Source organism: Pelophylax lessonae (assembly GCF_965119305.1).
Source record: "Pelophylax lessonae genome assembly, chromosome: 4".
In the NCBI taxonomy this organism is placed as follows: Eukaryota; Metazoa; Chordata; class Amphibia; order Anura; family Ranidae; genus Pelophylax; species Pelophylax lessonae.
This window is the reverse complement of record NC_138771.1, coordinates 193,026,924-193,045,521: the sequence shown is the minus strand read 5'-3', so window position 1 is coordinate 193,045,521 and position 18,598 is coordinate 193,026,924. Positions and strand designations below refer to the sequence as shown.

Here is an 18,598-nt window from a genome sequence, read left to right as displayed (position 1 = left end):
GACTTCCTGCCCAGTCAAAATCAACTTTCGGGAGGAATGTCCCCCCCCCCCCCCCCCAGTAAGTATTCCTTGCTAGTTGCCACATCATCCACCAGGATGCTGCCCTGGATGATAACCTGAGAAACTGAGTTAGGTACCTGGCAACTCATTTTCTAGATAGTCTTCCAGGGCAGCACTCGTTCCCTCCCTAAAGGTCATATTTTGCTACCAATAATCAAGGCATTTTAGCTACCAGTTGTTCCATCGACACTTATATTACTAAGGGATGCAAGTATGTGTTAAGTTTTTACAATGGTGGAAATTGCATTTCCTATTTCTAGGTGAGAGGAGCCCTATCTCTTAGAAACTTCCCTGTTAGACTTCCTAGAAAATGAGTTACCAGGTACCAATTTTTTTTTTTTAAATGTAAACCCCAAGCACATGAAATCCTCAAAATGTGAGGCCTCCCACATATACGAGCATAAACACACATGGGACACCTACACATGAAAGCAATACAGGTTATATATTGCCATGCATATCAGAGTGAGAACAATATCTCTACCACCAGATCCCCTTGTAATACTAAACTAATGACCTGTAGGGGGGCTTTTAAAGCATACCCTATGGAAAACATAGGGTACTGAAGTGTGTCGCCATTTCAAAGGCACACAAATTTAAAGTTTGACATGTTTGGTATCTATTTATTGCGGCAACCTCGTCTTTTATATTTCACCAAACAAATTGTTAATTTATTGCATTTTATTGCCCTAAAATTACCTTATTTTTTTTTTTACTATAACTTTGCATTTCCTTAAACTTTACGATAATGTCATACCACTGTATATTCTCTATAGCGTGTGCTTTCAGAAAATATATAATGTTTAGGGGTTTATGCAATCTTAAATCTTAAAATGGTTTTGAAAACATGTATGCAGATAACGGGTTAAAATTGGCAGTTCAGTTACTGTCAATTCTGAAAGATCTCAGAATCATCTCCAACTGTGGGTGGTAATACAAAGTTAGCCACCGCAAAAGGATAACAAACAGTGTGGTTTCCCCGCACAAGATCGTACTGTACAAAATGACCATGTGATGTGGCTGCAATGCCGTTCCAAAAAAGGTGCACTTCTTTGGTGCAGTGGGATTTGAGCCCATTCAAAATGAATGGGCTCAGATCACCCCACACTGAACCGCACAGGAATAAGGTACGATTCCTGCGCAATGAGGGTAAAAGTGTGAACCGGAGCTTATACACCAGTTATGTCATACCACTGCTATCAAGTTCTTGATTAAACACTTTTAGAGCCGGTTCACACTGGGGCGACTTGGTCGCCTGACAAGTCACCGTGGGTCGCCTGCCATAGATTAGCACAGGACCCGTTCTAATAGGAGCGACACAAGTCGCTACGACTTAGAAAAAGGGTCCTGTACTACTATGGGGCGACCTGGAGCAACCTGCATTGACTTTAATGATATGAAGTCCATGCATGTCGCTCCGAGGTCGCGGTGCGCACCGCGACTTCACAGGTCGCCCCGGCAAGTCGGATCGCCTCAGTGTGAACCGGCTCTTAACCACTTAAGCCCCGGAGGATTTGGCTGCTAAAAGACCAGCGGGTATTTCGCGATTCGGCACTGCGTGACTTTAACGGACAATTTCACGGTCGTGCGACGCTGTACCTAAACGAATTTGACGTACTTTTTTTCCCCACAAACAGAGCTTTCTTTTGGTGGTATTTGATCACCTGTGCGATTTTTTGATCATGCGCTATAAACAAAAAAAAGCGTCAATTTTGCAAAAATAACAATATTTTTCACATTTTTTTTTTATATGAAATTCCCCCCCCAAAAAAGTAAAAATCTAAATTTTTTAATATTTTCGGCCAATTTGTTTTATGCTACATAGGTTTGGAAGAGAGAAAAAAAAAAAAAAAAAAAAAAAAAAAAAAAAAAAAAAAAAAAAAAAAAAAAAAATCGCAAAAAGCGTATTTTGATTGGTTTGCGCAAAAGTTATTGCATTTACTAACAAAGGGAAAGATTGTCATTTTTGTTGTTTTTTTTTTTAACGCGTAATGGCGGCGATCTGCGATTTTTTTTGCGGTACTACGACATTGGGGCGGACAGATCGGACCCTTGACTGACATTTTTGACACTTTTGGGGTTACCAGTGACATTTCTACAGTAATCAGTGCTATATATATATGCACTGTTACTGTAAAAATACACTGGCAGTGAAGGGGTTAACTTTATTTGAGAGGGAGGGGCTGTGTGTGTCCCTAGGGGCGTGATTCTAACTGTGATTGGCTGTGGCTTGAGCTGTAGTTACACTGATCAACGGCCCTACATAGTAGAACCGTATGATCAGTGTTTCTACACAGGGGAGAATGACAGGCAGCTTGTTTACACAAGCTGCCTGCCTTTCTCCCTCTCCCCCGACGATCGCAGAGTGAGCGGCGGACATCGGGTCCGCCAGTCACACGGGGGGGGGGGGGGGGCCGTGACCGAGCGGGAGCGCGCCGCCGGCAGCGCGCGCTCGCTCCCCAGAGCCTCACAGGCTAGTGACGTATATATACACGTCACTTTGCCTGTGAGGGGCTGACCGCCACAGTATATCTACTCGCGGCGGTCGGCAAGCGGTTAAAGTGTCGGTTTTTTAATTAAATAAACACAATGTTTATATTATTTACACCCTAATCACTTTAGGACAGGCCTTTTTCTGACATTTGTTTTTTACAAGTAAAAATCAGTATTTTTTTTGCCCAAAAATTACTTAGAACCCCCAAACATATATATATATATATATATATATATATATATATATATATATATATATATATATATATATATATATATACATACATACACATACATACACACACACACATATATACACATATATATATATATATATATATATATATATATATATATACACATACACACACACATATATATACATATATACACACACATATTATATATATATATATATATATATATATATATATATATATATATATATATATATATATATATATATATATATATATATATATATATATATATATATATATATATATATATATATATATATATATACACACACACACACACACACACACCTAAAAAAAAAAAAAAAATCGCTTCTGTGCGCAAGCTCGGAGGGACGGGGTGCTTTAAATTTTTTTTTTTATTTATTTTACCTTTTTTTTTAATTTTTACACTGTCCCTTTAAAAAGATTTTTTTTTTCGATCACTTTTTTTCCTAATTACAAGGAATGTAAACATCCCTTGTAATATAAAAAAGCAGGACAGATCCTCTTTAATGTGAGATCTTGGGTCAAAGACTCACATCTGCACACAAATAAAAAAAAGGCATTTTTTTTCCTGCAAGAAAAAAAATGGGACCTTTAACCACTTCCATACCAGGCCATTATTGTCACTCTGCTCCTACATGTAAAAATCTTAATTTTTTTGCTAGAAAAGTACTCAGAACCCCCAAACATTACATATGTTGGTTTTTTTTTTTTTTTAGCAGAGACCCTAGGGAATAAAATGGTGGTCATTGTAACTTTTTATGTCACGGTATTTGCGCAGAAATTTTTAAAATATAATTTTTTTTTAGGAAAAAAAAGTTTTATGAATAAAAAAAAAAACCAAAGCACTAAAGTTAGCCCAATTTTTGTATAATAATGTGAAAGATGATGTTACGCCAAATAGATACCCAACATGTCATGCTTTAAAATTGCGCACACTCGTGGAATGACACCAAACTTCAGTATTTAAAAATCTCCATAGGCAACACTTTAACATTTTTTACAGGTTACCAGTTTAGAGTTAGAGGCGGTGTTGGGCTACAATGCTTGCTCTCTCTCTAGCATTCCCAGCGATACCTCACATGTATGGATTGAACACCGTTTCTATATGTGGCCACAACGTACGCTTCTGCGTGCGAGCACCCAGGGGCACTTTAAATTTTTATTTTTACAATTTCCCATTGATTTTTTTTTTGTAATTCTTTAACATCCCTTGTAATCAGAACAGTGAATGACAGGTCCTCTTTACGGGGCGATCTGGGGTCAATAAGACCTCAGATCTCTCCTACAGGCTAGAAGGCCTGAAAAAAAAAAAACAAAAAAAAAAAAAAACATCTCGGTTATCTGAGATCACGGCAGTATTGACAACTGCCAGACTCTATGGTGTACTTCCACCGCCGCATTCCTTCTTCGGATTGCTGATCGCACCCGCAAGCCGGTAGAAGCACCAGAGGGCAGCAGGAGGGGGATTGTCCCCTCCAGCTGCCTGTAAGAACGATTAAGAGGCTTAACAGCCTCTAGGATTGTTCTTATGGTGCAGGGAATCACCGGCGGAAAAAAAGAATATCTGAATGATGCCTGCAGCTGCAGGCATTATTCAGATATCCTTACTTAAAGCCCTGTAAGGAAGTGGTTAAGGCTGTTGGGAGGAAGCAACGCGTGACATCGCTCTGGTCCCCAAAGGCCATAGAGTTGAGTAGGCGACAGCTTGCCCTCACGACTTCCTACCTAGGACTCCATTGGACCGGATCGTTTTCCCCACTACCAATGGCTCCGCTAAGTGGGGAAAACAACTGGGAAGTGGTGGGAGAGGTGCGAATCGCCGATGGGACCACTTTTATGTCAAGGCGGACTACCCGCCATTTAAAAAAAATACCGGGGTAATGGCAGCTATCCCAGGTATTTAACGTCAAAGTACCGATGTAAAACTGCAGCGGGCGGTTCGGAAGTGGCTAAACATAACCTTTATGTGTGGACAAAGCATATCTTTAGAAAACATGTATACTAGTGAGTTACCCTGAATGTTAAAGTGAGGTGAAATATCACAATTACACCTAATTCCTAACTCTTCACAAAAGCAGGATAAAATGACAAGTGCAAGTACAAATATTAATGATAAAAGGTGCTTGTGCTCCCTTATCAAACTGATAATAAGTATGTATACATTATAAAAAGTGCATATGATAGACAAAACATATCACTTCAAGCATACAGTTTATATTGCTGAGCATTATCTCTTAGCTCGAATCCCATTTTGTGTGGTTGGGACGCCTGCATTTGTTTTACCATCACTGTTTTTTTCGCCAAGTTTATTATATAACATTTTTTGCACATAGCACTGTGCACTTTTCTCAGTTCATCTTATGCACTTTGAGTTTTTAACTCACATACACTTGAATAATTTCCGTATTCAAGCACTGTGCACTTTATGTATGCATGAAGTGATATGTTTTGTCTATCATATGCACTTTTTATAATGTATACATACTTATTATCAGTTTGAGAAGGGAGCACGAGCACCTTTATCATTACTATTTGTACTTGCACTTGTCATTTCATCCTGCTTTTGTGAAGAGTTAGGAATTAGGTGTAATTGTGATATTTCACCTCACTTTAACATTAAGGGTAGCGCACTAGTATACATGTTTTCCATTTTAAATTTTCCTAGTCCAGGGATCCCTACCTGCTGCTCCCAAATGAGTTAGCGTTTCCTAAACACTTTTTTTTACAAAGCATATCTTTACGCTTGACAAATAAACCTCAAATAAAATTACCTCTCCTTTAGGATACCAGAAAACCCTTTGTGTGAGCTCACAAATTTAGTGATACCAACATCAAGTTCAGTCAATCCATGTTTCATCATATCAGCAAAGCTTTCAGGATCACAATCTTCAGACTCCTCCACCAGGAGCTCATTTTCACCCTCGCTTTCCTCATCCTCATTTTTCCGAGTTAGCACTTTGGCAGTATGCTCTTTTTCTATGGCTTTTTCAGATTGTACTACAGCTTCCTGAAGTTCATTTAAAGATTGTTCAATAAAGGAGCTTTCTGACAGTCTTTGCCTCTTCGATTCATCTGCAATGAGGTCTTCAGTTGAAAGAGGACGCTTCAAGGAAATTGTGGCCATTTCTACAGAATCCATTGTTTTGAAGGCACTATAGAACGCTTTTGAAAAACCTAGCTGGAAAGAAAAAAGAAAAAAAAAATTTTCAAAATACAATTAATGATGAACACAAAGTTCAAAAGTAAGAGTAAGGACTATGCCGAGTGCTTCCAAAACACTTTGGGCGCGGAACAGTAGTAGCATTTTTTAAAAACAAGCTCTGCTCCTATAACAAAATTGCTTGATTTAAATGTACATTGTAAGCTTCTCCCAGTGTGGCAGCAAGCTAGACAGAGCCCAACTGATTTCATTAATGGAGATCAGGATTATCAACCCCTTTCCTCCCAAGCCTAGAATGTACCTGGCCCATTACTTTCATTGACTGGATAAGTTCTTTTATGAAGGCTCATCATCACACATGGACATTAGTTAGGGCGGTCTGCGTGCAAATGCAGCCTACCTAGGAATGCACACTCCTCCAGACTGACAACATTTTGACATTTGCATTACAGCGAAGGGTTCTTTGGAGGGGTACTGATGCAGGGTGCTTTAATGTTTTTAGGACCTATGTACAGCATCCTGCTGGCCTTACCCACCAGTCGTGATCTGCCTGCAAAGAGAAGCACATACCTTGTTGAAGACCCAGTGAGGTCATTTCTGGGTATAAAATTAAGGTATTAAATGAACACAGAAAAAATCTAGTTCAGATTTTTCAAGAGAAAAGATTACTGGCTGTTTAACCACTTCCCGCCAGCCCTATAGGCGATTGACGGCAGGAAAGTGGTTGCATTATCCTGACCGGACGTTATATGACAGCGGCAGGATAATGCGCTCTGTGCGCCCCCGGGGGCGCGCAGAATGGCGATTGGTGCTGCGGCGTGTCACTCTGACACACCACATCTCCGATCTCGGTAAAGAGCCTACTGACGTAGGCTCTTTCCCATGTGACCAGCTGTGTTCAATCACAGCTGGTCACATAGTACACAAGAAGAGCCGTTGATGGGGAGGGCCCACCAGTGCCCTCCCCATCAGTGCTGCCCACCAGTGCCCTCCCCATCAGTGATGCCCACCAGTGCCCATCAGTGGCACCCCATCAGTGCAGGAAAAAAACATATCTATTTACAAAATTGTATAACAAAACCTTTTTTTTTTTCCAAACTTTTCGGTCTTTTTTTATTCGTTTAGCAAAAAATAAAAAAACCTTGCAGTGATCAAATACCACCAAAAAAAAAATCTCTATTTGTCGGGAAAAATTACAAATTTGGTTTAGGTACAGTGTTGCATGACCGCGCAATTGTCATTCAAAATGCAACAGCGCTAAAAGCTGAAAATTGGCCTGGGCAGGAATGGGGGTGAAAGTGCCCTGTATTGAAGTGGTTAAACTGCCACATTCATCTTTACTTTTCATGATTATATATTATTCTGTATTAATTTACATGCATACGTCTTGCTCTGCTCACACTTGCAAGATTTGAGCGGTAAGAAACCACAAAATTCACACAACATTCTTTATGCATTTTAATACAGGACATACCCTTGATTCCTGTAAAACACAGAAAAATATTCATAAAAAATGCACTTAAAAATACAAAAGCATGAGTTTATCATAAGAGGAATTAGAGCTGCACGATTCTGGATAAAAATGAGATTCACAATTTGTTTGCTTAGAATAAAGATCACGATTCTCGACGTAACAACATAAAACAGTATACAAATTGGGCTAACTTTACGGTTTAGTTTTTTTAAATTCAATAAAGTATTTTTTTTTCCAAAAAAACAGTTTGAAAGACTTCTGCGCAAATACAGTGTGACACAAAAGATTTCAACCAACCCCCTTTTTTTTCCCTCTAGGTCTAGGGTCTCTGCTAAAAAAAAAAAAATACATATGTTTGGGGGTTCTAAGCAAATTTCTAGCAAAAAATACTGATTTTAACATGTAAGCAACAAGTGTCAGAAAAAGGCTTAGTGTTTAAGAGGTTAAATAAACTGCCCTCACTTACAGATGGAAGTTCATTCCTTTGATCTAAAAAAGCAGAAAAGATACATTGTAAAGCATTGTGTTTATAGTCATCTAGCATTCTTACTGTTGGTAAACATTTGCCAGAGGCTTTTTTTTCCTTCTTTTTTTGACAGCTGCGAGTGAGCAAAGAACAGCTCTGTAAGTATTGAGGACATGCAGGTTTAAGATCGTGAGGGGGGTGAAGCGAGATCGCGTTTTTTTTTTACAATTATTCGTGCAGCTCTAAGAGGAGTACATTTAAAGTGGTAGTAAAGTCAGTATTGTCAAAATCCGCTGACAGGCAGGCTTCTTCTAACAGAAGAGATCATAGAGATCTCTTCTGTCATCAATGCCCCCCATGCCTGTTAGCAGGTAAAATGATCTGTACCACACATGCGCAGCTCAGATCACATTTACGGCCCACTCTGCATGCCGCAGCGATGTGACTCCTGCATGCATGTGCCGGAGTGACGTCACATCAGCCCATCCAATCAAGTTGCTCCAAGATGCAAAATCGGTAAAAACTAGCAGAAATAGGATTTTTGTACTCGCCGTAAATCCTTTTCTCTGAATTCACTTAAGGACACAGCACCATATTCTTTACCATAGGATTATGCCACCATCTACAGGAGTGGGACTAGGCAGAAACACAAAAGCTTGGCTATGCCCTGTGGGTTGTCCCTCAGCTGGCATAACCCCCCCCCCCCCCTCTCAGAGATACTCGGTTTTGTAACAAGCAGTAACAGAAGCAAACAAACTCCTTAGAGAGGTGGGTGCTGTGTCTGTCGAACTCAGAGAAAAGGATTTTACGGGGAGTACAAAAAAAAAAAAAAAATATGGAATTTTTGACTTTCAGTAAAATCCATTTCTCTGATGTTCAATGACGGACACAGCTCCTGATATTCACAGCCAGTGGGTTATACTGCCCCTTACAGGAGTAGGATACTAGGCAGAAAAAAAAAAAGTCTTGCTATGCCCCTGGGCAGTCCCAGGGGGTATACTCCTGCTCTCTGCTATAGGCACTAAGTTTAGTTACAAGCAGTGTCAGGAGAATTATAACTCCACAGAGAGGTGGGTGCTGTGTATGTCATCAACATCAGAGAAATGGATTTTACGGCAAGTCAAAAATACCATTTTCTCTTTCGTTCATTGACTGACACAGCTCCTGATATTCTTAACCATTGGAATGTCCTAAAGCAGTGAAAAAATATGAGGGTGGGGACAGCTAAAAAGAAATTCCCAAGGCTAAACTAAACTATAGCCAACCAGGTAAATAGAAGCTCAACCAAACACACCCTCAAAGAGGATCAGCTACTCTTAAACAGCAGCCTGCAAAACCTTGCAGCCAAAAGAAGCATCCGCAGATGCCAACACATCCACTTTAAAGAATTTGTGATAGTGTGCACCGATGACCAGATGGCCGCCTTGCAAAACTGCATCATTGACACCTGATGGCAGAAGGCCCAGGAGACACTAAGCACCCTAGTAGAGTGTGCCTTGACAGGGAAATCTAACCCCTAAAGGAATAGGCCTGAACCATTGTCTGTCTGATCCATCCTGAAATGGTGGCAGAGGAAGCAGACAACCCTTTGCGAGGGCCATTTGTGAGCACAGAGTCTGACTTTCTGAAAGACTCTGTAGCTGCCAGATACACCCTAATTGCCCGGACCATATCCAAGGCAATTTCCTTTGGATGTTTAGGCCTGGGACACAGGGAAGGCAACACAATGTCTTCATTCAAATGAAAGTCAGAGACTACTTTAGGAAGGAATGACGGACAGGGGCGAAGCACCACCTTATCTTTGTGAATCACCAGATAAGGTGAACGACAGGATAACGCCGCCAGTTCCGACACCCTGCGCCCAGAGGTGATGGCCAACAAAAAGGCCACCTCTTGGGACAGCGCAAGCATGGGAATGTCCCAAAGATTCTCAAAGGGAGGCTTCTGGAGAACTGAAAGCACCAAATTGAGATCCCAAGGTGGCAACAGAGCCAGCACTGGAGGAACCAATGTCGGGCACCTTAAAGAAAAGGTACGCACCAGGGAGTGTGTGGCCAAAGGTCATTGAAGACCAAAGCAGACACCTGGCTCTTGATGGTACTTGAGGCCAATTTCTGTTCAAGGAAGGTCAAGATCTGAGCCACCGAGATGGAGCGAGGATGAATCTATAGACACTCACACCAAGCAATGTACATCTTCCACGTACGATGGTAGATCTTCCTAGAAGTAGATTTCCTAGCTTTCAACAGGGTAGGAACCAATGACGTAAAACAGCCAAGCCGTCAAAGCCAGCGACTGTAAAGCAGGATAGAAGATCAGACCTTGGGACAGCAGATCCTCCCTGAGAGAAAGCTTCCAGGGAACGTAGGCAAACCGCTGCACCAGATCGACGTACCAAGCCCAGTCAGGAGCCACTAAGATGACCGGAATCCCTTTTTCCTCGATCCTGCCTAGAAGTCTTGGCAGAAGCTTGAGAGGAGGGAAGGCGTAAAATCAGATGATACTGACCCCACGGGGCCACCAGTGCGTCTGTCAGAGGATCCCTTGACCAAGCCACAAACCTCTGCACCTTTCTGTTGAGCCAAGATGCCAACAGATTCACCTCAGGGGGTGCCCCACTGGAGACAGTTGATGAAACACCTCCAGATAAAGGGACCACTCTCCTCGGTGCAACGCCTGCCGACTGAGGTAATCCACCTGGCAATTTTCCAGGCAATGTGTACAGCAGAGAGGGCTGGAACGAACTGTTCTGCCTACCTTAGAAAGCCGGCTGCCTCTAGAGCCGCCAGGACACTTCTTGTGCCCCCTTGGTGATGGACATAAGCTACAGCCATGACATTGTCCAAATGAATGTGCACTGAACAACCCTGAAGAGGATCCGTCCAATGGTCCAGTAACAGTCTGATTGCTCGGAGTTCCAAGACACTGATCGGTAGTCTGGGCTCTTCAAGCGTCCAGATCCGCTGAGCAGAATGCTTGCCGAGGCCTCCCCAGCCTCGACAGGCTGGCATTCGTGGTGACCACTGTCCAATACAAGGGGAGGAAGGATTTGCCCAGCCAAAGGGGCCAGAAAACAAGGCCACCATATCAGTGACTCCGTGCCCCGACTTAGCCAGATCCGATTGTCCAGGGACTGCGGAGTCTTGTCCCATTTGGTCAGAATCTCCCTTTGCAGGGACCTCGTATGGAACTGTGCAAACGGAAACCACCTCAAAAAGGTAGACACCATCAGGTCCAGTACCCACATGTAAGTCTGGAGGGATGACGATCTGCTGGACAGCAGGAGACAAATTGCAGCCTGCAATTTCTGGAGTTTGTCCAGAGGAAGGAGCACTCTAGCCAAGGCCGAGTCCAGAGTCAGACCCAGATAGTCCAGCTTCATGGATGGAAACCGGGCAGACTTCTGAAAATTCAGAATCCCGAATCCTGCATTGTGATCTCCAGGTTTTCCACCAGAGCAGGAGACTCTGCTCGCAGAAGAAGATGGTCTAAGTAGCCCAGTACCGTGATCCTCTGTTGGCGTAACAAAGCTAGCACCGGGGTTAACACTTTTGTAAAGACCCGAGGACCAGAGGCAAGACCAAAGGTTAATGCCACAAACTGATAACGCTCTTCTCCCACAGCAAAGCGGAGAAAACGCTGGTGACTGGCACATATTGGAATGTGAAGGTAGGTCCTTGATGTCAATAGAGGTGAGGAAATCCCCCTGACGCAGGGATGCCACCACCATTCGATCGGACTCCATTCTCAACTTCTGCACCTGCACAAGGCAGTTTAGCGCCTTGAGATATAGGATTGGACACACTTTGCCTTCCTTCCTGGGAACGGTGAACAGGTTTGAGGAAAACCCCTGAAAAGGTTCCAGAGTCAGAACCGGGACAATCACCTCTCGAAGTAACAGGTCTTGTACTGCCCAGGTACTTTTACTTGCACCAGGGCTCTCGGCTTGCCAGACCAGGTTCGTTTGGATCCTCCAGAGGCAACCCTGAAAGGCTTCAAACCCTTGTCAGTTGACCTTCAGGGACGAAAAAACTTCTTATGAGCCGAAAAGGAAGGCCCACGTCCAGGACGAGGTTCCTTGTCCTTAGTAGCCTGCGGAAGAAAAGTACTCTTCCCCCCGTAAGACCTTTAATGTCATCATCCAGGGTAGCTCCAAACAGGCGATCTCCTTGAAAAGGAAGATCAGTCAAGGCCTTTTTAGAAGTCTGGTCCGCAGACCGGCACTTGAGCCAAAAGACACGCCTTAGGACCACTGCTGAAACAGACCTAAGCCACTAGGGGAGCCACATCCAAAGAAGCATCACAGGTCTACTGTAGCCCCTGGACTAGCTGGTCTGCCAGCTCGGCAAAGGCAGGGGGAGAGCTGTTCTCCCTCCAGGTCACGGAGCAATGGTGAATACAGGCCTCATTGCTGAACCAGACAGAGTGTACATATTGTGGGCCACAACCTCCGCCTTACGGTCTGCCGGGTCCTTAAAGGCCTGGGACTATTCCACCGGAATCATGGTTGCCTTGTTTATTATGTAAACCGGAGGCTCCACTTCTTAAGGGACTCCTCGTAGGGGTAATGCCTAGTAAAGCGCTTAGGGACCCCACAGGGACGCTTTGGTAATCCCCACTCCTTAGCGACAATTCTCTCAATATAGGCAGGGAGAGGTAACAACTTTGCCGCTCCAGATGGCTTGTGAGTGCCAAAGGGAACCTGCATCTGCGTCCTCCATCTTCAGGGTCTCACGCACAGATACAATCAGTGCATCCCCCAGCCCCTTTTTGTGCGCAGTTGCAGACGACTGCCACTATTTTCAATGGCAAACCACAGCAAAATGGCCACCAGACTGCACAAACATGGCCGCCTTGTATAGAAACACACCAGCTACAACAAAATAACAGCACCACAAGGCTTACAGGGACCCAAGAGGAAACCCAGGCCTCAGGGACAGATCCAGGCAAGACCGGGGGACCCTGGCAGGAGCCCCCACCAGGTAAACTCCCCCACCCGCATAGTCAATCATCCGGTCGCCAGCGGCGCACCACCCCCGGCCCCCATCACCAGCTAGCACCCTGCCAACACCCCAGGAGGTGGACCAGACCAACCAAACAACACCCAGCATATGTGTGGGGGGGGGGGGGGGATGGGTAGAATGAGGGACACTGGAAAGAGGGGGGTGCCTGATGGGAAGGAGGAGGGGAACCGGGGGGGGGGTCCGACCATTCCAAGGAGGGGACAACATCCACTCAAAAACGCCCCCAGGGGGAGAGGGACAGCTACTCCCCATACCAAGAACCAGGAGGGTGCCGCTCTAGACAGAACCCCTCTCCGTCTAAATGGGGGGCTGTCAGCCAGGAGGAACGCTGTAACTCGGGCTGAGACCCGGTCGTATGCGACCTCGCGAGGCATTTAACTCGCAGGCCAGCCCCCGTCCAGTGGGCCTATGTCGCGGCCGACCTAGCGTGAAGCTGAGGTCTGCTTGCGCTCTCAGCCCAGACTGGGGTGACCACTGGATCTAGATTATCCAGCTCATTGCCCAATCTGGCAATTGATGTCACTAGCTTTCAGTAACCACACCCACTTGCTGATCTTGGACTTGGACCGAGAACTTACCGTAAAATTATTTTCTCTGAGTCCTCCGACAGTCGCAGCCCGTTTAGTATGCCTTCACCATTGGGTAATATGCCCTCTCTGCAGGAACAGGCTAGGTAGTGAAAAAAACTGCAAAAACAAAAAAAAGAGTTAAACTATGACACACCTCTAGGGGGCTGTCCCTCTCGACATTACCCTTCAGTTAATCAGTGCTGCTTTTCAGTTTCGTAGCATGCAGTGAAGACAACAAGCCCCAAAATAGAGGGGCGGGGGCTGCAACTGTCAGAGGACTCAGAGAAAATAATTTTACAGTAAGTTGTTAAAAAAAAAAAATTCTATTTTCTCCTACGTCCCCTGACAGTCGCAGCCCGTTCAGTATGCTTTCACCATTGGGATGTCCCAAAGCAGTGCAGGTGTGAGGGGTGGGAAGGAAAGAGCCGACAGGGCAACAGAAGCTCAATAGGAGCTAACCCCAGAACAAAATTCACCTCAAGACAGAATAGCACATCTCTGCAACAAATGGCCACGCACAAAAACTTTGGGGCCAAAAGGAAGCGTCAGAGGATGCAATCACAGCAAATTTCGTAGAATTTTGCAAAAAAAGGGGAGCACAGACAGACAACCAGGTTGCCGCTTTGCACACCTGAGCCACAGAAGCCTGAAGGCGAAATGCCCAAGAGGCACCCATAGCTCTAGTAGAACGTGCCCTCACAGGAAAATGAGGCACCTGACCCTATTGTGAATAGGCCTGAACAATAGACTGTCTGATCCATTTGGAAATTGTAGCAGCGGACGCAGCCGAAACCTTCCGCGGTCCCTCAGGAAGGACCAACAGGGAATCAGACGTCCGAAAAGACTCCATGGCAGACAGGTAAACCCTGATCGCCCGGACTACATCCCATGAACACTAGGCAAATGCCTTGGGATGCTAGGGCTTTGCGCAAGCGAAGCAACACAATACCCTCGTTGAAGGAGGAAACGCGACACCCTCTCGGGGAGAAGAGACTGATTAAGTCGCAGGACCACTTCATCCCGAGGAACCACCAGATAAGGCGAACGGCAAATGCAGGTCCCACGGAGGCAAAGGAGCCCTCCGCAGCAGAGCCAGATGATGCACCCCATGAAGAAAGGTGCGAATAATGGAGTTAGTCACCGAGGGACGCTGGAAGAAAAAAAAAAAAAAAAAACAGCCAACCGACAATTGACCATTGATCGTGACCAGCGCCAAACGCTGATCCACACCTTACTGTAAAAAGGTCAAAACCCTCGCCGCCGAAAAGGAGTGAAGATGAAACCCTTGCGACTCATACCAGGCAATACACGCCTTCCAGGTATGATGGCAAAGCTTCCTGGAGGCAGACTTCCAAGCCCTCAGCAAGGCAGGAATGGCAGCATCAGAGAGACCTCGGTCTCGCAACACCTGGCTGTCATGCCGTTAAGCCAGGGACCATAAAACAGGATGGAAGATCGGCCCTTGAGACAGCAGATCTTCTCTCGAAGGTAGCCGCTAGGGAGTCTCGACCACCCGTGTATGAGGTCTGCCTACCAAGACCGGTGAAGCCAGTCTAGGGCCACCAGAACCACTCTTACCTGTTCCAACGCTAACTTGCGGAGGAACCTGGACAACAGTTGGAACTGGGGAAAAGGCATAAAACCAGCAGATACTGGTGCCAAAGCACCACCAATGTGGCTGTGGCGCCTGCCAGAGGATCTCGAACTCTTGGCTGCGAACCTTTCCACCTTCTTGTGGAGACAAGACGTGAACAGAACCACGTCCGAAGTCCCCCACCGAGCGCACAGGAGCCAAAACACCTCCAGATGCAGGGACCATTCCCCCTGATCCAGGGACTGACGACTCAGATAGTCCGCCTGCCAGTTCTCTACTCCAGGAATGTGAACAGCAGAGATAGCTGGAACGTGCGCCTCGGCCCAAGACAGAATCTCGGCCACTTCCTTGGCCGCCTGGGCACTCCTGGTGCCCCCTGGGTAAATTATGCAAGCCACAGCCGTGGCATAGGCCATCTGAACCCGAACCGTGCAGCCGAGTCGCCCAACGTAGCAAGCACAGTCCGAATGCTCAGAGCTCCAAAACATGCATCAGCAAGGAGGATTCCTCTGCCGACCACGTCCCCTGGGCACACAGGGTTTCCAGAACACCGCCCCAGCCTGACAGGCTGGTATCCTTGGTGATCGCCGTCCACAACAAGGGGCAGAAAAAAGACTTGCCATGGGTCAGAGTGGGTGACATGAGCCACCACGAAAGTGCCGCACTCATGAGGCAGCTCAAACACATCCTCCTGTCCAAAGGCTGAGGCCACGAGAGAAAACGAGCTAACAGGATGGCTGTGAAGGCCGAGAAAATCAGCCCCAGGGACCTCATGCAGACCCGTAGAGAGGAGAGATCGCTGTCCCCTAGGGACCGGATCTCGCCCTGCAAAGTCCGAAGTTTGTCCTTCGGGAGAAAACACGTTTGCCTGAGCGGAGTCCGGGACCATGCCCAGGTAACCCAGGCGGACCGACAGGGTCAGTGCCGACCACCGGAAAACAATGGTCCACCCGAACTCCTGGAGCATCTGAACTGCGACCGTCAGAGCGCTAGCCGGAGTGGCACACGAGCTCGCCCTCAACGGGAGGTCGTCCAGGTAACCGAGGACCGCAAACCCCCTTTTGCGCAGTAAAACCAGCACTGAGGCCAGAAGCCCGTGATTTGCAATGGCACCCCAAACGCTGTGCGATGTTGCAGCGATTTCCGCCTGCCGAATTGCGGTAACATCGCGCAAACAGAATCACGGGACGCATGACGCACAAAAGAAGCTCCTGTACCTTTTTGGGCGTTATGCGTCCCGTGATTCTGTTTGAGAGATGTTACCGCGATTCGGCAGGCGGAAATCGCAGCAACATCGTACAGCGTTTGGGGTGCCATTGCAAATCACTGGCATCGCACAGGCGTCCCGCAATTTGCAATGATTTCGGAAAGTGGGCAGAATCGCAGTGATTCTGCCCGCGATCCGATGTGAACGTAGCCTTAATACTAGAGCTGCATGATTAATTGTTTAAAAAAAAAAAAAAAAAAAAAAAATTAGAGCCTTCAGCAAATGTTTATCAACATTGTTAAGGCTGCGAGATAACTATAAACACAAAGCTTTAGGCACCTTACACACGATATTCCTGTTAGAGCATCTACGTTTCCTGGCGTAATTGTAATGCGCGCATTTTCGCGAATTCGCGCAAATGCGCGTAATTGCGCGCAAATTTATTCTAGCGTTCTGGATATTCAATTGACATTTTGGGTCATTTTAGCTTTTTTGCGCGCATCAGGCGCAAATTACTGACCAAAAATGCAGATTTTTCCATTTTGTTCTTACTGAAGAAAACGCGGCGCTCATTTACGCGGCTGTGTGCATAGGCACATTAAGAATGAATGGGCTCTATTTTAGCTCAGAAAAAAAAACGCTGTACTGAGCATTTTTTAAGCTGCAGTGTGCAAGAGGCCTTACAATGTATAATTTTGTTATTTCAGATGAAAGGAATGAACTTCTGTGAGGGCAGTTTAACCTCTTAGCCACTGTTCACACTATAGCGATGACAGACATCGCATGCGATTCGGAGCGCACTGCTCTGAAAATCACATGCGATGTCTGTGCGATGCGAATTCAGCCATACAGATTATATGGCTGAATTTGCATCTGATTCAGACAGAACACGCACAGGATCTTTTTTGGGTCCGCAACAGAATTGGATCCCCCCCCCCCCAGCGATTTGCATATGGCAGTGTAAACTGCCTGCAATTTGAAGCAAAGGGGAACCCGCAGTGGATTCGCAGGGTTCCCACATCACATATATGTGAACCGAGCCTTAGGCCCTGTTCACACTTTAACGTTTTTCAGCTCGTAAAACGCTCATCTCTTAAGTCTCAAAAAGCCCAACAAGCGAAATCCTATTCATTTCAATGGCCCCTGTTTAGATATGAGCGTTTTGTCACCTGAAGCAAAAACGCCAGAAGCTCAAAAGTACACAAGCTTCTTTTTTGGCAGATTACAAGCGTTTGTGTTAGATGTCAATGCCTGCCTCCACACACCTGCAAAAAAACACCTGAAAACTATACGCTCAGGTGTGAATGGAGCCTAAAAGACTAAGTCTTTTTCTGACACTTGTTGCTTAAAAATTAAAATCAGTATTTTTTGCTAGAAAATTACTTAGAACCCCCAAACATTTACACACTAAAGCGGAGTTCCACGCTACAAAAAAAAAAAAAAAAAAAAATTCTCCGTCCGCTAGCTTACACAAACCTGAAAAAACTGGATAATTCAAATTTTTTTTTTGTTTCTCTTACCTTGTTTTTAATGAAAATATACTTACCTTCCTTCCTCTTCCTCTCTCTGTGGACACGGCACACGACGTCACTTCCTCCTTGCATTGACTCATGGGAGATGAGAGTCATCGATCCCAGGAGTCAATGCGCCTGCACCAGAGTTACTCGTAACTTTGGGGGCAGGCACGTCATTCCCTGCTGAACAGCTTCTGGGCATGCCCAGAAGCTGTGCAGGGATGACGCGTCAGCCCTGGAAGTGACGAGCAGGGCATTCTGGGACTCCAACTTGACGGAAGAGGACACGAAGAGGGACGTCTTAGACGCTCCGGCTTCAGCTGCCCACACCTGAGATGGCAGCGCTGGACAAGACATTTTCAAGGTAAGTATTTCTTCTTACAGGTAAGTGAAACAGGGGACAGGTCGGAGCCTATTGTTGCTTAAATGCACTAGCCCTGACTGTCCCGAGGGTATTTATTTTTTTTTTTTACCTGGAACTCCGCGTTAACTGCATGAAAACTAACAGGAAAAGTACACTTGAAGGGACATTTGCATCTTGCATCATCTGATTGTGCATTAATGCATAAAAAGTGCTGCAGTAGTGGACTCACTGCAATATTTTTAATTCACTACTGCAGTGCAGTCAGTTCAAAACTGCTAGAAAAAAAAAAAAAAAAGGTAGGCAACAGCTACACAGTGTATAGCTCTATAGTATAGTATACCTCTTCAGTATGGCACTCACTGCAACTGCAACTACTGCATTCAGTGCAAAACTACTAGAAAAAAAAAGCTAGACAACAGCTACAAAAT

At 45.3% G+C, this 18,598-nt stretch overlaps 1 protein-coding gene across 3 annotated transcripts in view; it reads right to left on the bottom strand.

The window, feature by feature from the left end:
* The window catches only part of PUS7 (pseudouridine synthase 7), a 238,722-nt gene that overhangs the window by 201,400 nt on the left and 18,724 nt on the right, over positions 1–18,598 (bottom strand). For all 3 annotated transcript variants that reach the window (XM_082254435.1, XM_082254433.1, XM_082254434.1), the window contains exon 2: positions 5,570–5,976. In XM_082254435.1, the coding sequence (XP_082110561.1) occupies positions 5,570–5,976 (407 nt within the window). The remainder of the gene's footprint in view (positions 1–5,569; positions 5,977–18,598) is intronic.